General features: G+C 41.5%; 1 protein-coding gene across 1 annotated transcript in view; it reads left to right on the plus strand.

The window, feature by feature from the left end:
- Positions 1-24,619, plus strand: part of LOC309558932 (uncharacterized protein) — a 754,545-nt gene that overhangs the window by 20,443 nt on the left and 709,483 nt on the right. Inside the window, exons 3-4 of the mRNA XM_082262029.1 lie at positions 4,940-5,182; positions 6,136-6,375. Coding sequence (XP_082118155.1) covers positions 4,940-5,182; positions 6,136-6,375 — 483 coding nt within the window. The remainder of the gene's footprint in view (positions 1-4,939; positions 5,183-6,135; positions 6,376-24,619) is intronic.

Consider the following 24,619-nt stretch of genomic DNA (forward strand, 5'->3'; position numbering starts at 1 on the left):
TTGTGACCCCCCAGACACTAAATACAAAAAATGACATGCCTGCCTAAAAAAATGCCCGATAAATGCCTGCAAGAGAAAAAGACAGCCGCAGAGAAGCCGTATTCCTGAAAATATAAGAAAAATGCTGTTTTTTAGGGGTTCTGGACATGCTACAGAGCTGAAACTTGACAGGTACACTTTTTAGACCCCCCAGACACTAAATACAAAAAATGACATGCCTGCCTAAAAAAATGCCCGCTAAATGCCTGCAAGAGAAAAAGCCAGCCGCAGAGAAGCCGTATTCCTGAAAATATAAGAAAAATGCTGTTTTTTAGGGGTTCTGGACATGCTACAGAGCTGAAACTTGACAGGTACTTTTTTGTGACCCCCCAGACACTAAATACAAAAAATGACATGCCTGCCTAAAAAAATGCCCGCTAAATGCCTGCAAGAGAAAAAGCCAGCCGCAGAGAAGCCATATTCCTGAAAATATAAGAAAAATGCTGTTTTTTAGGGGTTCTGGACATGCTACAGAGCTGAAAATTGACAGGTACACTTTTTAGACCCCCCAGACACTAAATACAAAAAATGACATGCCTGCCTAAAAAAATGCCCGCTAAATGCCTGCAAGAGAAAAAGCCAGCCGCAGAGAAGCCATATTCCTGAAAATATAAGAAAAATGCTGTTTTTTAGGGGTTCTGGACATGCTACAGAGCTGAAACTTCGCAGGTACACTTTTTAGACCCCCCAGATGCTAAATCCAAAGAAATTTTTTATTTTTATTTTTTTTTAATTTTTCCAATAATTGGCTCTCTATCAAAAAATTATAATTTTTAAGAACTTTTTTTTGCGTGATCCCTCTCCGGCATGCCACAGTCCAGGTGTTAGTCCCCTTGAAACAACTTTTCCATCACTATTGTGGCCAGAAAGAGTCCCTGTGTGTTTTAAAATTCGCCTGCCTATTGAAGTCTATGGCGGTTCGCCCGGTTCGCCGGTTCGCGAACATTTGCCGATGTTCGCGTTCGCCGTTCGCGAACCGCGAATTTTAGGTTCGCGACATCACTATGGGTGAACGGTTTGGGCTAACCATAAGTTTGGCCTAACACCTGAACTTTCTCGGCACTTAGCGGAATGTTTGCCTGCTGAGCGCACAGTCAATAGGTTGTTAAGGCTTCCCTGCTGAGAGCTGAATTTAAAAATATAATTTAAAAAGAAGATGTAAATTAAAAAAAATTGGGTTAAAAACAGCTTGAGGGACCCTTTTTTTTTTAAATTTTGGCGTGGGGTTCCCCTTAAAATCCATACCAGACCCGAAGGGACGTTTTTTCAAGTTTAAATTAAATTTTTTCCTTTAGAAATGTCAGTATTGCTTTAACAGGCTACATACATCGTACAGATGCGCCAATTTAGGGGCACATTAAGGGGACCCCCCCCAGGCACGATATTTAAAGGAATTTTTCATTTTTATTTTTCACTTTATGCATCATTAAAATCACTGCTCCTTTTAAAAACGATAATTTAAAAAAATTTTTTTAGCATTGATGCATGTCCCCCAGGGCAGTACCCGGGTCTCCATACACTTTTTACGGCAATAACTTGCATATAAGCCTTTAAAATTAGGAATTTAGATTTTTCAAGTTCTTGTCCCATAGACTTTAATAGGGCTCAAATGTTCGCTAGAACTTTTCCCCTGTTCGAGATGTTCTGGTGTGAACCGAACTGGGGGTAGTTCAGCCTATCACTAGTTACAGGCTTATAAAAACTGGCTTTGCCTGTGCAGGTAATTGTATCGTTCTCTTAGGTAGGTAATTCCGGTAGTCACATCACTCAGTAGGGTGAAGAAAATGTAAAACAAGCTCCTAATGTCTATTGTTGGGTTTTTCCGAGTCTGTTGTACTCTTTGATCTCTGGAATTTGGCTGCTGTTGACGTTGGGGTCTTGGAGACAGAGGAGTAGAGGAGTCTCATTCTTCTAGGTATCCAAGCCAATTTCATACCTGTATTTCCTCACAGTCGAGAAAATGAAACATGGTGTATAACTGCGCCTGAGAATACAGCGTGAAGAAGTGGTTATCCTTTCGAGCAGTAAGTATAAAAGGGTATCTCAATTGATAGGTGACTCCCAATGTTCAACCAGGGCTCACTCCTACAGCATTTTTATCAACCGTTGTTTTAAATGGGTTAGGGTTTCATCTGCTGTTACACTAGAAATTCCAGGCTCAGGACATTTCTCCTTTCTACTGCAAAGTTCCTGAAACAGTGGAAAGTCTCTCCCCAGTATTACACTGCGCAACAGGATTGGGAATACAACCACCTAATGGCAAAAAAGATCCTGAGTTGGTTTCAAAGGTCACCAGCGCTGTTGGGTACATTTTACAGTCACCATGCAAACATACCATGCCTACCTGATGCTGGGTCTGCTGTTTAGGCTCCACAAGCCAGGTATGGACTAGGATGACCAAACTTCCAGAGTCGAAGAGGGCATGCACTTTTCCCCCTTATCTTTACAATAGAGCATGTTAAGATCTGCGACTAGGCCCGGGTGAGCAAACAAGGACTGCATCCGGCTAAGTAAAGCTCCATAGGCTCAGGGTTCAAGGGACACTTGGCAGCAATGTGAGCCCACTAACTGCACTGCCAACACTAAGGATGCCCACTGGTTCCTCCAGGACTTCTCAGATAGGGTCTCTCAATGGTGGCTGACCCTCTGGCCACACTTGCCAGCCTCTCAGGACTTCCCCTTTTGGGCTTTGACAGTTGTGCTGCCTGGGTTTGACCCGGTAGTTACTGGAGGGGGTCTTTTGGCAATTAGGGACCTTGAACGTGTAGACCCTGCAAAGAGGTCCTCTGCAGCAAAGTAGTGTTCCACCAGCTCAGCCAGATCATCTTTTGAATTTGGATCCGCTTGCCTCTCCCACCTCTGCAACTCAGGAGATAGAGATCCCAGAAACCGGTCCACCGCAACTCTCACCACTATTTGGGGCCCTGTAAGTACCATTTGACCAGGTTGATTAGGTCATATATTTTGGAGCGGGGAGATCCTTCTGACTTAAAACTCCACTTGCTATGCCCTCACTGAGGCTGTAAATCCCAGATGCCACAAGATCTCAGCTTTTAGTTTATCATAATCTTGGGCATCCTCAATGGACAAGTTGAAGTATGCCTTTTTGGAGTCTCCTGTGGTGCAATAAGCGCAGCCCAGAAGACTTTGGGACAGGCCTGCCCCTTAGACGTTCTCTCTAAAGTACATGCCTCTACATCATCCTGGGATGTCATATTTTGTAGAAGGTGACTCTTGGTGCCTGGCAGTGTGTTCTCAGGGGACACTCTCGGTCTGGGATGGCAGCCACAGTAGCACTTCTACTAGGGCCTGTCGGTCTTTCTTGGCTGCCTGAACCAAAGCAAAGCAGACACCTGAGATTCCGTGCTCACCATCTGGGCAGCCAACAGTCCATTGGCTTCTTGTTAGGCAGCCAGAAAACGTGTTTTTCTGCGAGGATCAGTAGAGGAATTGCCCACATCCAAAACACCAATTGTGGGGCTGAGCTTCCAGTGGAGAACTCTCAGAGAGGTAATCCAAGCCACATGTAAGGTTAAAGGGCTTCCTGCCTGTGTTTATTGGTCAGCATATACAGCAAAAAAAAGGATTCCCACGCAGGGGTAAGAAACAGTCCAAAACAAAAGTCCAGCTAAAACAGTTTTAACCTCCAGGCTAAAAACAGACCTCACTGGGTCTGCTCCAGGATGCTTATCTCCTTTCAGCACCAACTCTGATTAACTCAGGGAAGACAAATTAGACCCCAGGTGGGGAGCAAGGTGTAGTCAGTGCTTAACCCCTTACGTCCTGCTACAGACCTCTGACTGCCATCCACTTACCTCATGAACCTGAAAATTTCACGTGGCAGATATACATCATTGACAACTAGCAGGGCAGTCTGTCACAGTGTTTATATTTTTTATTTCTTTCTAATTTTTTGCTTTTTTTTGTTGTTTTTGTATGATCTTAATTATCACTGTAATAGTACCTTGATTACATGTATGACGATGCTTGGTAAGCAGAGGTTAATTGGACTGATCAGATTATATTGCGTAACAGGTGTGCTTTGCCTTTTTAGCAGTGATTCTGTCAGTGGTTCCTTGTTGTGATTAGGCACTATATCGTGTGAAAAGTGTTAATTTCCCTTGATTTCTGTGCTGTTTTACCTGTCATTTTTGGAATAAATAAAACAATATACAGTATCCCGTCGCAGTGAGCGGCCATCTCTTCTAATTCTCTGAACATATATCGAATATGAGTGACAGACCTATATTGTTAAGGAAGTTTTGGTTAAAATGCTCCACAAATAATAGGGTTGGGATTTCTGTTTATGTCCTAGATATGGAGATTCACCTTTTTTATTTTTCCGCTGTGGCGTCATGTCTGCAACGGCTTATGATAAATAGAGGTCTGGTTTGAATAAATGTCCTATTGTATTTCTTCCTATAGGGGCCTTTTTTTCTATTAAAGTTGCCTATCATCTGCACTTGAAATACAATATAAACACTTTATACAGTGTGAAATCATCTTTTGTTTAGAGTGTTACAATGTTTTGCTGGCTTTGTGCCATGGAACAAATGAGAACAATAATCACAAAGAAACAGAGGGGTCCTTTACATAAAAAGGGATGAAACAGCTCTCTTTTTTGTTTACTGGTGAAATGTGCAAGCATTAATTTTACACATTCAGAGCATTGTGTATATAAACCTTCTATCCCTGCTGTCCTGAGTTCACACTTCACTGGGACACAGCTAAGCCTACAACATGGGAAAGGTATCCTATATTTAGTTTGATATTTAGAAATGTTGACTTTAGGTTAGCACACGTTTTATTTTACAAGAACAAAATTACTTACATCTTAAATCATCTTTTTGCAGTAATGAAAGAAATGCACAAATGGTTGACAATATATTACTTTTGACAGATCATCTTCTACGAAGACAGGAATTTCCAGGGTCGCTCTTATGAGTGTAACACTGAATGTCCAGACCTGTCTTCATACTTTAGGCGCTGCAACTCCATCCGTGTAGAGAGTGGAAACTGGATACTGTATGAACATCCCAACTACAGAGGACACCAATACTTCCTTCACAAGGGGGAATACCCAGACTTTCAGCAATGGATGGGCTATAATGATTCTATTAGGTCTTGTCGACTGAGTCCTCAAGTAACTATCAAACATTTACTTTTTTTGTTTAACAATGCACTTAAATTGCCATGCAATTGTGTTAAATAGGTTTTGAAAATTCTAAAAAATATTTTATTAAAATAGATTGCCGTGCAATTGTGTTAAATAATGTTTGAAAAAAAACAAAAAATGTTTTAATAAAACAGATTAGATCACATACAGATAAGGTCAACTAGCTCCCGATCCACCCTGTTCTCAACACTGCTACCTAGAGGCAACTTTTTTTTTTTTAAATATCTGCAGAACAGTTTTCTTTACAAAAAAAAAAAAACCTGTATTATCAGTATGAATTTTCTGTATATAATTTAAACCTAATAATGTTTACTAACATTTAAAAATATCTGTAAAGTCATTGTTAAGTCATTATTTGCATGTAATGAAAGGCATTCTCCTCTCTTCTAAGTGCCCCAAGAAGGTACCCCCTTCTAAAGTGTCCTAAGAGGCTCAAATTCTTTGATGTACCAATTTTATCTTTTTAGATAAAATGAACACCTGTCACAGGCTTCTGATGAATTTGAACCAAAAAAAGGCATTTACAGTAGAAAGGGGCTTGAGCCAGGTACTAGATTTAAATAGGAAGTTGACATATGCAAATCAAAATACCATAGTGGCCCTATTATGCTTTAGAAGAAAATGTAAGCAACCAGAAATTCACCTGGAATTGTCCGTTATCATATGTGGGGGACAGCTTAATAACTTCTTTACAGTGACAGATAATCATTTAGAAATAAATGTATTACAATTATTGTTATTATTATTACTATTATCAAGTATATAGATTAAGCTTTTTATGAACCACTTGACTTTTTTTAACAGCGCAGTCAATTATTACAAAAAGAAACCAACACAAAATGGGATAGGGTATACTTCCTGTTAAAATCTTTTGAACTGTATATTTATTTTAAAACGTTCTTGTTTTTTTTTTATCACAGCATCAGGGTGTATTCAGAATCAGGATTTATGAAAGAGAAGACTTCAAAGGTCAGATGATGGAGTTCAACGAAGATTGTCCAAATGTCTATGAGAGATTCCGTTACCATGACATCCACTCCGTTGATGTGCAAGATGGATACTGGATGTTCTATGAGGAGCCCAACTACAGAGGACGTCAGTTTTACCTAAAACCTGGAGAGTACAGGAGATACAATGACTGGGGAGCCAGTCAACCAAGAATTGGTTCCTTCAAAAGAGTCCACCATACCTATTAAACATAAAACTATAGCTTATTGTTTAATTTCACACAATAAAATGTTTAATTAATCCTTCTTGTGGCACTGTACCAGTTTATTTATAATTGGTAAACTGTTAGTTAGTTAGTAAAATTATGTATAAAAAATAAAATTGGATGATTAAGGCAAGAAGGGTCGTCGGTGTTATACCTACAACTGAGAAGGGTATCTGCTCTGTATATTTCCCTTTTGACATGGACCAAGATCTCAACAGGTTCCATGTTTTAGGTAATGTAGAGAATGTCCCAAATGCAGATTTTTTGTTATTTTGAGTACTTATTTTTTAAACAAAGTAAAACATAATGTGAATGTGCTCATTTCGCCATCTTCTAGAATCCCTTTTACCTTATATTTTAATTTAAATAAGGGGACAGAAAATATCCTCTTTCACTGTGTACAGTTAACACATAGCACAAAACTGGAGGGGGTTACTCATACTCAATAATACATAATGTTTGGCTACCATTAAAGGATATTGCACATATAAGAAAGCAAGGCTTCACTGCATCATCATTTTTCTAATACAGTTGTGTTTTATTTAGTCTACAACATTTTCAGTCACACATTGTTCCTTTTTAATCTGTTGTATCAAAGTAATGTATGCTTGCTTAAGAGCATAACATGAGAACTGAAATTTTGCAAAATGTTCTCATTTTAGACTTACGCTTACCTTTTTTCCCACTCCCTCTTCACACCCTTATGCTGCCTGAAGCTCAAAAAACCTGGTTCTCTTGATATGGTGCAATACTCATCCACACTTTCTACACTGTACTACAGCAGACACTGCAAATCCTATAGTTGTCTAACCTCAACGTAAAGGTGAATTTGACTGAAGTATATGGAGGATGAATCCTCTAAGTGAATTCTGGCTGTTTTATGGATAATAGGCAAACTGCAGTATAGTTAGAAAAGGAATTGGGGAATGGTCACTGCCATGAGGAGTGGTGGTGGTGGTGGGGGGGGGTCTTGGGGATGTTTAATGTCTAATTTCTATCAAACCATTCAAAAAAGTGGCAACCACCCCAATCTATAAATAGCCTTTGCAGCAAGGTGCACATGAAAGGGCAATGCACATAACAAACAAAAGATTTCCCCAGCACACTTACCAACCAGTTTTTAAAACAACCAATTTGGCCTTGTCTAACTGTTTACATTTAAAACAGAGGGTTTTGTTTGCACACATTTGCAAATATATGCATAAGCCGCGGTGCCCACGCCAAGGGACTTCTGTATATATACTGTAGTCCTATCTTTACATTTCCAGAGCCTCCATATAAGAGTGGAGAGGGAGCCCACCCCTCCCTAAATTCTCAAACAAAACCCTCGGTTTTTAACCACTTTAGCCCCAGAGTATTTGGCTGCTCAATGACCAGGCCCTATTTTGCGATTCGGCACTGCGTGACTTTAACGAACAATTGGGTGGTCATGCAACGATGTACCCAATTTCATTTGGCGTCCTTTTTTTCCCACAAACAGAGCTTTCTTTTGGCGGTATTTAATCCCTTGTGCGATTTTTATTTTTTGCGCTATAAACAAAAAAAGAGGGACAATTTTGAAAAAATACCTATATTTTTCACATTTTTTTACATGAAATTCTAAAAAAAATGTAAAAATCAAAATTTTTAACGTTTTAGGCCAATTTGTTTTCTGATACATATTTTTGGAAAAAAAATTGCAATAAGCATATTTTGATTGGTTTGCGCAAAAATTATTGCGTTTGCTAACTACTGGAAAGGTTTATGTAATTTTTATTGTTTTTTTTTTTTTTACTAGTAATGGTGGCAATCTGCAATTTTTTTTGCAGGACTGCGACATTGTGGCGGACAGATCAGACCCCTAACTGACATTTTTGACACTTTTGGGGGTACCAGTGACATTACTACAGTAATCAGTGCTAAAAATATGCACTGTTACTGTAAAAATGACACTGGCAGGGAAGGGGTTAACTGTACTGGTGATCAAGGGATTAAATGTGTCCCTAGGGGAATTCTTCTAACTGTCAGGGGGCGTGGCTTGTGAAGTAATCACAGGGACATGCGATCCTATATAGCAGGATCACATAGCCTCTGTGCTTACTTCAGTGAGAATGACAGACGGCTGTGTTTACATCAGCCGTCTGTCCTTCTCTAACAGCTGCGGGAGATCGCGTGTGGCCAGCAGCCATCGGAGCCGCTGGTCACACACGCTGGCTCCCCAGGTAACGAGCGGGTGCGGGAGCTCGCCCCCTACAGTCTCCTGAGTGAGCGACGTAGGGCTATGTCGCTTAGCCCAGCAGCAGCAGAGTGTAAATGTAAATGTATGGTGGGCGGAGCGCAAGTGGTTAATGTAAACTGTTATGTTGGCCAGAGACAGTTTGAATTTCTTTCCTGCAACTATAGGTTGCAGGAAATAAATTTACAAGATTCTCCCATGAACACAGTCAGTGCTAATGGAATCCCACCAGCCCATGAATTGTCTGCTCCCAGCAGGGGCTGGGGGCAGGCGGGGGAAGCCCTGAATTAGAAGACAGTGAAGGAAAAGGAGAAGACAGCCATTATTCAATTGATATCAATAGATCAACTTGGCACATTTAGCCTGCCCACACACTGTTTAAATCTCTGCTTGTTCCTGTTGAACTGGCCAAGTTGCAAACTGTTTAAGGCCCGCCTTAGACAGGGCCTAATCAGTTGTTTTGCAGGCTAGTCGGTAAGTGTTATTTTTGATAAATATTTTGTTTTTTGAAATTGCTATCAAATCCTGCTTAAGAATTAAGAGACTGCCGCTGACACAACAGTGTAAAATTGGCTAGCAGCAGGACATTTTTCTTCAATTTCTTTATTTATAATTATGCCAAAATACAAAGGGTATACATGCTATATAACAACTCACAAAAGATAGAAATGTCCTGGACCAGCCATCTTAATATAGAGATCAACAGAATAAAAATATTTTAACAGAATTAACATACTTCCTTGCACATTGTTAAAGTAGACGTGTATCAGTTAAATTAGCCTGCAGTGACAGTATGGCCTTGAAAGAGAAAGTGCCATCTTAGAAGGTACAGCTTCACATGCAATACACTTTGCAAAGTACAATTTTAGGGAAATTAAGGTAAAATAATTGAAGGTAAAAGGAAAAAAAATGAAAATAGAAGGCAGTCTGGAACGAAGTGGGAAGGGGAAGAAAAGAGGAAAAATCAAGAGGTGGACAAACATTAGAAGGGTAGAAAGAGAATAGACCACACAGTGCCATCTTAAGAGCCTTATAGGCCCCCGGGCAATGCAAAGTACAATTTTAGGGAAATTAAGGTAAAATAATTGAAGGTAAAAGGAAAAAAAATGAAAATAGAAGGCAGTCTGGAACGAAGTGGGAAGGGGAAGAAAAGAGGAAAAATCAAGAGGTGGACAAACATTAGAAGGGTAGAAAGAGAATAGACCACACAGTGCCATCTTAAGAGCCTTATAGGCCCCCGGGCAATGCAGTGCACTGGGGCCCCGAGAGAGAGGGGGAGAGGGGGGAGAGAGAGGGGGAGAGGGGGGGGAGAGGGGGGGAGAGAGAGAGGGAGAGAGGGGGAGAGGGAGAGAGAGAGGGGGAGAGAGAAAGAGAGAGCGAGGGAGAGAGGCGGGGGGAGAGAGAGAGAGAATAGGATGGCACACACAGAGGATATATAGGGCAGGAAAAGGATGGCACAGACAGTCGATGGAGAGAGAGTGAGAAAAAAGAAATCAAGCAGCTGCAGCAGTCTGCTTACCTTCCACAACGGCTGCACAGCACATGAAGGGAGGTGGTGGGTGGAGCCCATCTTCTAGGCGCGGAGAGAGGAGGACGAGCCGACGAGGAGGATCCTCCTCCGCTGTGCATGATGGGTCCTCTCAGAACGTCACTGGTTGCTAGATGCCAATCGGCTGGCCTTTCTAGCAACCAGTGTGCAGGGAGACTCAGAGCCACCGGCGGACAGCGGGGGGGGGGCCTTTGACCACCAGGTAAACTAATCTGGAGACTGGCCTGGGGGGGACAGTGTAATTGCCACCCTGTGTGTGGGGCCCCTTGGCAAGTGGGGCCCCTGGGCAACTGCCGGGCGTGCCCAATGGAAAAGACGGCCCTGAGACCACAATGGAAATAAAATTAGGGTTGGGAACATATCCACCTCTCACTAATCAGTCCAGTACAGTTAGCACGTGAATTGAAAATGGTCAGTCATTTATTAAAATCAAATCTCTCTGACTTCATCAGCAAGCATCAGCAAAAAAAACGTCAGGATCTCTAAAGCAAAAGAACTACATTTCCCACGAATCCTTGCGCTGGTTCCCAGGCTTGCTCTCTGCAGGTTTCCCATAGCAGTGAAAGCAGAAATACATATGCAGCTGTATAGAAGAAGAGGCAGATGGTCCTTGGGCTTCAGAAATAATGTGCGCATCAGGACAGTGCTGAGATCATGGCTGTGGAAGTCCTGGATCTATGGGAGGAGGATCGTTTTCCACCTGTATACATTTGGCTGTATTGGATCTCTGTAAAGGGGATCATTGCTATCTGGTAAGAAGTGGTGTTATCAGAGTGCTTGGTGGCGGTTCTCCGGGTCTATGATCTTTCACATTTCCTTCAGTTTGGAGTGGACACCCAAGGACTGCTTTTGTCCAATTTATTTTGGGACATTTTCTAAGATCTACACCAATGAAGCTCTGCCAGCTATGCTGTGCCCCTCCCTCACTTTCTTCCTCTGCTATATCTTACACCCAAACCTCATTCGTTCCCTCCTCATTGCCAGAGCCAGCTTGGCAGTAGGCTGCAGCTGAAGAAACTGAGTCAATTGTTTCTTCCTGTCTGTTGCCACCTACCTCTATTCTCCCATTGCTCTCCTTCTTAACCCCAGTTACAATTAATTGTTATGCATACTCTTGCAGCAGGGGGCTGACACTGTGCTCAAATAACTTAGTCGACTCCTCCGTGCCAGTTGACGGGGCAACAGTGGGAGTAGCTGTGGATGAACAGGCAGAACGTTATTAGCTGATGATAACTTTAAGCTGCTCTGTGCCTTGGAGGCAGTGTTGGAGGATGATAAAAGCTTGGTTAGCCACTCCACCACCTATTTACCATGCTTTTGGTGTATAGCAAGACCATTGCCAAAAAAGAAAGGAAAACATGCCCTGCCTTTAGATGCTCCACACTGACAACCACTTTGGCCTAAGGATGCATACACTTGCCCCCTTTTATCTGCACAGGAACCACTTCTGTAAAAAAAGGGAAAGAGTCCTCTTATTGTTACATAAATCAAAAGGTCATGGAAACAATAAAGGAAAAAGAGCCAGGGAGTAGACATGTGCATTTTATTTAGTTACAAATCAAAATTCGGACACAATTTTTGTTATTCGGAGATTCAGATGTATCCACATTTACGAAACACAAAAATAATAAATTCAATTTTAATGAAACAAATTATCTGAATTCAAAAATGAATTTAAATTAAAAAATAAGTTTGAATTTGAAAATGATTTGAATTTAATAATGAAAACACATTGCAATACATACAGTAAGGTATAAATGCAAAATAAGATGCTCATTCGTATTTAGGCTACTTAAAAGAATAGAGTAGAATAGAATAGAATAGAATAACACAGACTAGAATAAAATAGGCTAGAATGGAATAGAATAGAAAAAAAGACTATACAAGAATATAATAAAAAGTAAAAGAATAGAAAAGAATAGAAGAAGAATAGAATAGAATAGAGTAAAACAGAAAAAAATGTAGCTGTCTTCGGAAATTCAAATTTATATATTCAAATTTCGAAATTGGAATTTTTTATAGAAAATAATAGATTGAAATACAATAGAATAAAGTAGAAAAAATGTAGCTGTCTTCCAAAAATCGAATTTCAAAATTAGAATTTCAAGTTCCAAATAGAATAGAATAAATTATAAAGAATATAGCCTTCTTCTGAAATTCTAATTTGGCCATACGGCGTCCATATTCTGATCTAATACAGAGTGGAGGGAGCCTCTGGTGTCTTGTCTGTCTAGCGTGGAGCTGGCAGATAAAGACAGGTGACTCCTGTACATGCATGTGGATTATTATATGCGATTACTTGCTCTTCCAACAATTGAGTTTAATGTGTGATGTTTTAATAAATTTTCTGGTTAAAACTAGAGTTGAGCAGACACCTGGATGTCCGTGTTCGGCGGGTTCGGCCAAACTTGAAAAAAAAGTCCGGGTCAGTGTCCCGGACTTTTTCCGAACTTTACCCGGACACCGAACCCCATTGAAGTCAATGGGGACCCGAACTTTCAGGCACTTAAATGGCTCTAAAACACCAAAGGAAAGGGCTAGAGTGCTGCAAATGGCAGCAAAACGTAGTTAAGAGCATGGCAAGTGCTCTGCAAACAAATGTGGATAGGGAAATAACTTAAAACAACAAAAAAAACAGAAAAATAAAACAATGTTCTTCATCTCTGAAGGACGAGGCCCATATGGAGTAGGAGGGAGGTTGAGGTGGTGGTGGATGTGGCGGTGTCATAGGCGTGCGCACAGGGGTGTGCCGGGTGTACCTGGGCACACCCTAATCACCTAGGGCACATTAGCATTATCGCCCTGTTTGCCAGTGAGGAGGTGGGAAAGATCTCCCTCGGACCTGCTCTGCACTATTTCACTTTGCCAGCAGGGAGAGTAATGTATCGGGGCCATGTACATGTAGGCAAACACATGCATGTGTATTTAAACTTTGGGGTGCACACCCTAATGCAATAGGCTGCGCACACCTATGGGCGGTGTAGGTGGAAGCGGCGGTGGAGGAGGACAAGGTAGCCAACACTGCTTTTTTTCAGAAGTGAGAAAAGTGAGAAAGAGCAAAAATAGAACAATGGCTGGGTAAGGTCGGTATCCATCGCTATTCTGCACAAGGTACGGAAAATTCCCGTGGGATCCATGCCTGGTTCATTTTAATGAACGTGAGCTTGTCCACATTGTCTCTGGACAGGCGGCTGCGCTTGTCTGTGATAACGCCCCCAGCCATGCTAAATACCCGTTCAGATAATACACTGGCTGCAGGGCACGCCAGCACCTCCAAGGCGTAAAGGGCAAGCTCAGGCCATGTGCCCAATTTGGAGACCTAGAAGTTGAAGGGGGCAGACCCGTCATTCACTACATGTAGGCGTGTGCTCCACTATGTTGGTGAAATGCTGCCTCCTGCTAAGACGTTCCTTATGAGCTGCTGGTGCTGCTGTTTGTTGTGGCGTGCTGACAAAGCTTTTCCACATTTCGGTCATGCTAACCCTGCCTTCTGAGGTGCTGGCGGTGCCCTGGTTGCGTTGGCGACCTCTTCCTCCTCCTCCTCCTCCTCCTCTGCCTTGTGCTTCCACTGTGGCCCCGCTGTCAGGTGGGAATGCCAGCAGCATCGCGTCTACCAGCGTGCGCTTGTACTCGCGCATCTTGCGATCGCGCTCCAGTGAGTGAATTAAGGACGGTACGTTGTCCTTGTAACGGGGATCCAGCAGCGTGGCCACCCAGTAATCAGCACAAGTTAGAATGTGGGCAACTCGTCGGTCATTGTGGAGACACTGCAGCATGTAATCGCTCATGTGTGCCAGGCTGCCCAGAGGCAACAAAAGGCTGTCCTCTGTGGGAGGTGTATCGTCTGTGTCCTCTGTATCCCCCCAGCCACGCACCAGTGATGGCCATGAGCTGGCCTGGGTGCCACCCTGCTGTGAACATGGTTCCATCTCCTCCTCCATCTCCTCCTCCTCATCCTCCTCATCCTCCAGAACTGTGCCCCTGCTGGACAATTATGTCCCTGGCGTTTGTGTGTGCAGGAACCCACCCTCGGAGCCCCTTGCGACTGACTGCCCTGAAAGCCTTGGAAATGTTACCTCTTCATCCTCCTCCTCCTCCTCCTCATCCTGTGCCACATCCTCTTCCATCATCGCCCGAATTGTTTTTTCAAGGAGGCATAGAAGTGGGATAGTTAAGCTGAGAACGGCGTCATCGGCACTGGCCATGTTGGTGGAGTACTCAAAACAGTGCAACAAGGCACACAGGTCTCGCATGGAGGCCCAGTTATTGGTGGTGAAGTGGTGCTGTTCCGCAGAGCGACTCACGCGTGTGTGCTGCAGCTGAAACTCCACTATGGCCTGCTGCTGCTCGCACAGCCTTTCCAGCATGTGCAAGGTAGAGTTCCACGTTGTGGGCATGTCACATATGAGGCAGTGAGCGGGAAAGCCGAAGTTACGCTGCAGTGCTGACAGGCGAGCAGCAGCAGGGTGAGAACGCCGAAAGTGCGCACAGATGGCCCGCACTTTCTGCAGCAGCTCTGACATATCGGGATAATTTTTAAGGAACCTCTGCACCACCAAATTCAGCACATGCGCCAGGCAAGGGATGTACGTCAAACCGGCTAGGCCCAGAGCTGCTATGAGATTTCGCCCGTTATCGCACACCACCAGGCCGGGCTTGAGGCTCGCTGGCAGCAACCACTCATTTGTCTGCTGTTCCATGCTCCTCCACAACTCCTGCGCGGTGTGTGGTTTTTTCCCCCCAAACAGGCAAGTTTTAAAACTGCCTGCTGTCGTTTACCCCTGGCCGTGCTGAAGTTGGTGGTGAAGGTGTTACGCTGACCGGATGAGGAGGCGGTAGAGGATGAGGAAGCGGAGTAGGAGGAGTTAGGAACAGGAGGCAAACTGAAGCGCCCTGCAATCCTCGGTGGTGGAAGGACATGCGCCAAATTGCTATCCGCCTCAGGCCCATCCGCCACTGCATTTACCCAGTGTGCCGTTAGGGAGATATAACGCCCCTGACCGTGCTTACTGGTCCACGAATCGGTAGTTAGGTGGACCTTGGCACAGATGGCGTTGCGCAGTGCACACCTGATTTTTTCCCCCACTTGGTTGTGCAGGGAAGGGGTGGCTTGCCTGGAAAAGTAGTGGCGGCTGGGCACGACGTACTGTGGGACAGCCACCGACATAAGGTTTTTAAAACTGTGCGTCTCCACCAGACGGAATGACAGCATTTTAAAGGCCAAGAATTTTGAAATGCTGGCATTCAGGGCCAGGGATCTCGGGTGGGAAGGGGGGTACTTCCTCTTCCTCTGAAGTGTTTGGGAGATGGAAAGCTGAACGCTTCCACGGGACATTGTGGAGATGGTTGGTGACCCAGGTGGTGGTGTTGCTGACAGATCGTCTGTTTGCGGGGTGGCAGGTGCCAGTATCACTACAGATGTGGATGGAGCGGCCGAGACTGCAGCAGAAGAGGAAGCAGGATGAGCCAGAGATGTTTCTTGGTTTTGAAGGTGTCTACTCCACTGCAGCTCGTGCTTTGCACTTAGATGCCTGATCATGCAGGTTGTGCTCAGGTTGAGAAGGTTTATGCCTCACTTCAGGCTCTGATTGCACAGGGTGCAAACCACTCGTGTCCTGTCATCAGCACATTTTCTGAAGAACTTCCACGCTAGAGAACTCCTTTGAGCTGGCTTTGCTGCGCTCGTTCCCTTGCTGCGTTCGGCAGTAGCAGGCGTAGTGTCTAGGGCACGGCCGCTCCGCTTCTGCACCCTGCTCCCTCTTCTGCTGTGCTGGTGGCTCTGTGCGACCACCGCCTCTTCCTCCAAACCTGCATGACCTTCATTCCATGTGGGGTCGAGGACCTCATCGTCCTCCACATCATCTTCCACCCAGTCTTCACCCCTGCACTCCTTGTCGGTCTCCACAATTCTGAACGCCGCAGCAGTTGGCACCTGCGTTTCGTCATCATCGGAGACGTGCTGCGATGGTTCTTGCATGTACTCATCTTGAGAAATAAGTGGTTGGGCATCGCTGCACTCAATCTCTTCCACTTCTGGGGCAGGGCTAGGTGGATGGCCCTGGGAAACCCTGCTGACAGAGTCCTCAAAAAGAAGACGAGACTGCTGTATGACTTGGGGCTCAGACTGCTTGCCTTATTTATATATGAAGTCTGTCCAGCACTATATACTTTTCATATACACTTTTCATATTGGGCACATTTATTGTGTTTTTACATCACCATATTGGGGATTGATTTATTCGTATCGGTTAGAAAACCTTTTTGATCGAGTATTGATCGGTTGACACATACTCACATTTTTATTTCATAATTTATTTAAATAAATATACATATACATATATTGTATATGAGTTTATTTATTTTAGCACGATTATATTTATGTATTTAAATAACATTGAGTTTGTTCAACACAAATGCACATTTTTTGTTTTAAATGAATATTTTGAATACTTTGTTATTGATGTATTTTTATACACATATTATTATCATCATGTATTTGAATTTGCATGTGTTTTGGTTTGGGGCCATTCTGTTTGTGCACTTTAAATCCACAGACTTGCAGCCGACATCTATTCAGATAATCAATTCAGTTAATGAACTTGAACGTTTACAGCTGTTTGTATGGGTTTATTTGTGGTAGCTGCACACACAGAATGGAGTTGGCAATGAGTAAGCGACATCTCTAAGTCGTGAAACGCGTCTGCCTTTGTGTCCTGCATCCACAGTGTGTTGTTCCAGTTTGCCCATTTGTTTTGATGTGGAATAAATTTTACTCCAATTTTTGATTTACATCGGAGTGCGGTCATTTTCTTTTTGCTTCAAGTGATTCTGGATTAACGGATCCGACCAGCACCTGACACCTAGCTCACCTGAGCGGTCTTTTTCTCCCTTGGATTTCAGCTACTTCTCCGTGTATACAGACCAGCTCGGTGAGTGAACTTTCTGGACATTTATATGTTTTTGGAGTTTATATTCCGATACATCATTGTTTGAAAGAACAAGGCTTTTGAACACATTATACACCTGTGAGTTTGCATACAAGGACATGGATGAACCCTCTACGAGTAGAACTCTTAGAAATTTAAATACCAATCCTTTCAGGAATGATGCACACGCCACCTTAAAACAGACAAGAGAAGATGGCTCAACTTCTATAAAATCATTATTCCATAAATTGGAAAAATTTATGGTCAAAGAAATAAAGGCTTATTGGGAAAAGACCACGATCACAGAATACCTGGATGTGGAACGTATTCCAAGAGGTCTACGGATAAAAAAGTTTCCAACTTTTGATCTCTTTAATGAAGAACTAAAAAAGCAATGGACAGACACTCTTTCCACCTGTTCCTTTAATCTCATGAAACTTATAATCGACTCAAAAACTTTGGAATTAAAGAGGTTACAGGATGAAATCACTAAATTACAAGAAGAAATATCTCCATTGAAAAGCAATTCTCTATTTACAGAACTTGACCGTAAGCTAAATGATAAAATAAATAAGCTGGAAACAAATACTATCAGCGGTAAAAAAGAGAAATTAATGAGAGATAAAATAGATTATGAGACAAACAATGTCTATATTTGGAAAAAACCGAACACCTGGAACCGTCATTATCCAAAGAAAAAAGTGAGTTTCTCGGATCCAGAAGCAACAGGTACGGATACATCGGTTGCTTATACCTCATCTGACACTTCTGTCGATTATACATATACATCTAGATCCAATTCTAGTCCACACAATGGGTCAAAAAACGAACAGAAGAAAGGCAGATATCCGACAAAAAAGAAAAAAACAAAAAAGTCAAAACAAGGAGAGGAGGAAAGAAACATCAGCGAAAACTCAAATGGTCAGTACAACTTGAGGACACACCGCAAATAACGTTTACAAATGTGTTAAATCTATCTCAGAGAGTCCTCACAATCAATGAGATCTCTCTATTATCTAAAGGACTGAATTTTTGTCCCCATACACATCTAGATCCCTTTGATACGATTTTACACATTAACAAATTCATTCGTAACCTTACTTTGAAGAGACATTTCTATGTTGATACTGATCAAGATGCTATAGAAGGATCAGATCAAGATCTTAATGCTTCCACACACGGTCTTACAAGTGCTCCAATTTTTTCCTTCCGGGAACAATGTGCAATATCGGAGTTGGAGGATTTGATCTATGAATCATCCACATCCCACTCTGATAGAGAAGAAGGAACCCGTCGAATCCTTTTAAAGACACCATCTTCATTTTATCCCATACAATCCCGGTCTGCAGAAATGGATAAATTCCAAAAGTTGATTGAAACCGACATCTTTAAATTGGCATCTGATTTACCTCCATATGTTAAATCTAATATGGATAATTTGACCACAGAAGAAAGGAAGTCTCTAAAACTTCTGCAGAAAGATGCTTCAATCATCATAAAAAATGCAGATAAGGGAGGAGCCGTTGTGGTTTTAGATAAAGCACAATATAAAGCGGAAGCCTTGAGACAATTATCGGATTCTAAAACCTACCAAACCCTCAAGAGTGACCCTACCAGTAAATATAAAATTGTCCTAAACAAATTGGTAAAAAAGGGGGCCAGTATAGGAGCTTTTTCCATCAGAGAGTCTGATAACATGATCCCGGAGTTTCCAGTGACACCGATATTCCATCATTTACCAAAGATCCATAAGGGACTGGACCCAGTACAAGGTCGACCAATAGTAGCAGGCATTGGATCTTTGAACGAGCGATTGGGAGAATGGTTGGATGGACAACTCCAACACATAGTACAATTACTTCCTAGCTATTTAAAGGATACCAATCATTTGCTAAGTATTATGGATTCCTTTGTGTGGTTGGACGACTACAGCTGGATCACATGCGATGTGTCCAGCTTGTACTCGTCTATCCCACATGCTTTAGCCTTGGAAGCGGTGAGATATAGTTTAGAAACCTTTACAGAGATGTCTATTGTTTTACAGAATTTTGTTGTGGAAGTTCTCGAGTATTTACTTACACATAATTATTTTGCCTTTGATGATGTCTTTTACCTCCAAAGATGCGGGGCGGCGATGGGAGCTAAGTTCTCACCCTCCCTAGCCAATCTCTATATGGGTTGGTGGGAGAGGTCCCGCATCTTTGGAGGTAATAATCCATACAGGGAACTGACACATTTATACTTTCGCTATATTGACGATCTACTATTTATATGCCATAGATCCATTGACCTCGATACATTTTTGTGCTTTTTGAACGATAACAATTTAAATCTTACTTTCACTGGTTTTTCTAACCCAGACAAAATAGAGTTTCTTGATGTGACCCTACAACATGAAGATAATAAGGTTACTTCCACCTTATACAGAAAACCCCAGGCGGGTAACAGCCTATTGCACGCTAAGTCGGGACATCCTCTCCACACAATTAAGGGTATACCGGTAGGACAGTTCTTTAGACTTAGAAGAATTTGTAGTGACATGGATACCTTTAAGAAAGAATCGGTCCATTTGTACCAACGGTTTCTCCAGAGGGGATATCCCAGATGGATGCTGGACAGAGCATACCATCTGGCCCTCCAGAAGAACCGTACTGATTTATTATCTGCAACCGATCAAACAGCGGTAGATGATCAGTCTAAACCTAATAGCTTAAGGGTGCCAACTAAAAATAAAAGGAAAAACATCAGAAATAAAAATAAAAATAATAATACATTTTCTGTTACTCTAGCGCTTCCCTATAGCTTGGAGTTTAATGAGATAAAACACATAATTAAAAAACATCTGCCAATTTTACATGTGGATCAAATATGTGACAATATTTTAAATAAGGGTGTTAATATTGTAGCGAAGAGAGCGGTTACACTGGGAAATACATTGTCTCCCAGCCTCTTCTCTACAAAAACCACCTCCTCATCATCGACATGGTTACACTGTAAGGGCAATTTCAAGTGTGGAATGCAGGATTGTGTGACCTGTCCCCACATTCTGAAAAGCCCAAATTTTCAGTCTTCAAGCAGTGGGAGGAAGTTTAAACTTAATAAATTCTTTAATTGTAACACAGAATACATTATATATTTGATCACCTGCAAAGGCTGTTTGAAACAATATGTAGGTAGAACTACTAGGAAACTGAAAGACAGGTTCAGGGAGCATTTAAGTGACATCCGATGTGTAAAATCAACAAATGTGGCCCGCCACTTTAATGACCTTCATGGAGGTGACACTTCACTAGTAATGATTCAAATCATAGAAAAAGTTTTGAAACCCAAGAGAGGAGGAGATTTATTCCAGATCCTCTGTAAAAGGGAGGTTTTCTGGATATTTATGCTTCGTACACGAATACCCGAAGGCTTGAACTTCGAGTGGGATGTGACACATTTTTACACATAATATTGAAAGCTATATACGTTCCAATTATATACCATATATGTTAAAATAAATATCCATATTACATGTTGAGGTAGGTGATATTTAAAGCTAATAACCACTATAGAAATTCCTAAAAAGTATTATGTTTAGACATATGGTGTACATATATATGTGCATCTGTGTGTTTATACATACAAATTAAGTGGCCATGTCCCATGTCTTCTTCTATATATTTTATGTATTTTATACTCTTTATATTCTTTATATCCATCTTGAAAATATATAGCTTCAAAAAGAGCCATTTATATAAGAAAAGTTGCTGTGCTAATATAAATGATAGGCCTACATTATATTGTATAGGTATGCTGTTCAGAGTAATAATAATTTAACACATAATTGAATATATACATATCCCTAATATAATATAATTAGCCAGCTAGTTTGTTTCTACTCCAATATGGGTTCATCCGAGAAGATTTTTATAATCTTTTCCCTTCTTTCCCCTTGTGGAATGGGAAATGGTAGCTTGTTCAATACATAAATTCTCAGTAATTGAGCTTATGGCAATGTTATGACTTTTTTCATCCATAATTTACAATCTGATTAGTTACGTGTAGAACTTGTCTATATGTATCGATATGTTTTATGGTTCTATTCAGAATCTGTGCTTTTTGTCAGAATTGAATTAAATTGGATACTTTTCTCTACCATTTCCCATACACAAACCGATTTCGAACATTTGGGATTTTTTTGGCCTTCCAAGTATGGGTTAAATGGGTTGGATAGCAGCCAGCTATCTATTCCAATGGGCCAATCTTCCCTTGTTTCTATCCCCTTTCCTTTTTCACAGAATCATATGTTGTTGGGTTGCTAATTAGCTCCTACAACATTTGAAATACTGTGAATTCTATATATATATATTTTTTCTTTATTATGGTTTTAAACATTGTTTATGGAATGAATTGAAAGAGTATACCGTGTGTTGATACGCAGGACATTCTATGTTGTCTTTATAATTGTGAAATACTGGAATATGACATATATATGTGTATGTATATTTTACATCTAATCGGTTAAAATAGACATTTCAAGATAGATATTTTTATTACATACGCACATTTATTTTGTCAAATTATTTCTTGTACACATCTTATGATTTTTCTATACAATTTTTACACATTCACATATTTCAAAGTTTGATTTTCATATTTATTTTTACTTGAACTATGTAACATCACATGTATAGAAATACATATGTGTATATTATACACATATATATACACTTTTTCAATAATTTTTCACTTTAAATAGTGTTTTTATATATGAAGTCTGTCCAGCACTATATACTTTTCATATACACTTTTCATATTGGGCACATTTATTGTGTTTTTACATCACCATATTGGGAATTGATTTATTCGTATCGGTTAGAAAACCTTTTTGATCGAGTATTGATCGGTTGACACATACTCACATTTTTATTTCATAATTTATTTAAATAAATATACATATACATATATTGTATATGAGTTTATTTATTTTAGCACGATTATATTTATGTATTTAAATAACATTGAGTTTGTTCAACACAAATGCACATTTTTTGTTTTAAATGAATATTTTGAATACTTTGTTATTGATGTATTTTTATACACATATTATTATCATCATGTATTTGAATTTGCATGTGTTTTGGTTTGGGGCCATTCTGTTTGTGCACTTTAAATCCACAGACTTGCAGCCGACATCTATTCAGATAATCAATTCAGTTAATGAACTTGAACGTTTACAGCTGTTTGTATGGGTTTATTTGTGGTAGCTGCACACACAGAATGGAGTTGGCAATGAGTAAGCGACATCTCTAAGTCGTGAAACGCGTCTGCCTTTGTGTCCTGCATCCACAGTGTGTTGTTCCAGTTTGCCCATTTGTTTTGATGTGGAATAAATTTTACTCCAATTTTTGATTTACATCGGAGTGCGGTCATTTTCTTTTTGCTTCAAACCTGCGTTTCGTCATCATCGGAGACGTGCTGCGATGGTCCTTGCATGTACTCATCTTGAGAAATAAGTGGTTGGGCATCGCTGCACTCAATCTCTTCCACTTCTGGGGCAGGGCTAGGTGGATGGCCCTGGGAAACCCTGCTGACAGAGTCCTCAAAAAGAAGACGAGACTGCTGTATGACTTGGGGCTCAGACTGCTTGCCTTATTTGCAAGGGGGTGAGGTGAAAGACGGTTGGACATCGGCTGCAGGTGCCAACTCTGACCTTTCTGCAGTAGACTGGGTGGGAGACAATGTGAAGGAACTGGAGGCACTGTCAGCAGCAAACCAATCTACTATCGCCTCTACTTGTTCTGGCCTCATCACTTCTAGAGGTGCATGATGCCCTACCAAATACTGCTGCAGGTTCTGTCGCCTACTCACACTTGAGGAAGGTGTTTCACTTGTGCGTGTAGCTGGCACAGATCGACCACGTCCTCTCCTTGCAACAGGAGCTCTACCAGTAGCACCACGACACAGGCCACGGCCCCTATTTGACGGTCTCCTCATATTTCTGTAATTTATGATCTTGCCCTAGAAAGGTGTTTATTGAATAGCGGAACAAAACAACAACAGTATCGCACGGGTGTATCTCACAGTCAAATATGCAAACTATGCCGCAATTTAATGTTTTTACCCCAAAAGGGTGTATATTGAATAGCGGAATAGGAAAAAGGATAAAAAACGGTGTATTTCACACATACAAACACAGACTAGGCCCCGATTAAAATTTTTTGTACCCTAAAGGGAGGATGAGGAAGAGGAGTAGGAGGAGTTGGGAACAGGAGGCAAACTGAAGCACCCTGCAATCCTTGGCGGTGGAAGGAGATAAGGAGATGCGCCAAACAAATTTAAAAGGTGTATCTCACACGTATCGATACAGACTATGCCGTAATTTAATTTTTTACACTTCAAAAGGGTGTATATTGAATAGCGGAATAGGAAAAATTTTATAATACGGTGCATCTCACACGTACAAACACAGACTAGGCCCCGAGTACAATTTTTTGTACCCTAAAGGCAGGATGAGGAAGAGGAGTAGGATGAGTTGGGAACAGGAGGCAAACTGAAGCGCCCTGCAATCCTCGGCGGTGGAAGGAGATGCGCCAAACAAATTTAAAAAGGTGTATCTCACATGTACCGATACAGACTATCCCGCAATTTAATTTTTTACACTCAAACAGGGTGTATATTGAATAGCGGAATAGGACAAATTTTACAAAATGGTGTATCTCACACGTACAAACACAAACTAGGCCCTGATTACTATTTTTTGTATCCTAAAGGCAGGATGAGTAAGAGGAGTAGGAGGAGTTGGGAACAGGAGGCAAACTGAAGCGCCCTGCAATCCTCGGCGGTGGAAGGAGATGCGGCAAACAAATTTAAAAAGGTGTATCTCACATGTACCGATACAGACTATCCCGCAATTTAATTTTTTACACTCAAACAGGGTGTATATTGAATAGCGGAATAGGACAAATTTTACAAAACGGTGTATCTCACACGTACAAACACAAACTAGGCCCCGATTACTATTTTTTGTACCCTAAAGGCAGGATGAGGAAGAGGAGTAGGAGGAGTTGGGAACAGGAGGCAAACGGAAGCGCCCTGCAATCCTCGGCGGTGGAAGGAGATGCGGCAAACAAATTTATAAAGGTGTATCTCACATGTACCGATACAGACTATCCCCCAATTTAATTTTTTACACTCAAACAGGGTGTATATTGAATAGCGGAATAGGAAAAATTTTACAAAACGGTGGTGTATCTCACACGTACAAACCCAGACTAGGCCCCGATTACTATTTTTTGTACCCCCAAAGGCAGGATGAGGAGTAGGAGGAGTTCGGAACAGGCAGGAGGCAGACTGAAGCATCCTCAAATCCTCGGCAGTATGAGATGCGCCCCAAAAATTGGAAAGGTGTATCTCACACGTACCAACACAGACTATCCCGCAATTTAATTGTTTTTACCCAAAGGTGTAGATTGAATAGCGGAATAGAAAATATGATATCAAAAGGTGTATGCATCTC

Source organism: Pelophylax lessonae, assembly GCF_965119305.1.
Source record: "Pelophylax lessonae genome assembly, chromosome: 6".
Taxonomy (NCBI): domain Eukaryota; kingdom Metazoa; phylum Chordata; class Amphibia; order Anura; family Ranidae; genus Pelophylax; species Pelophylax lessonae.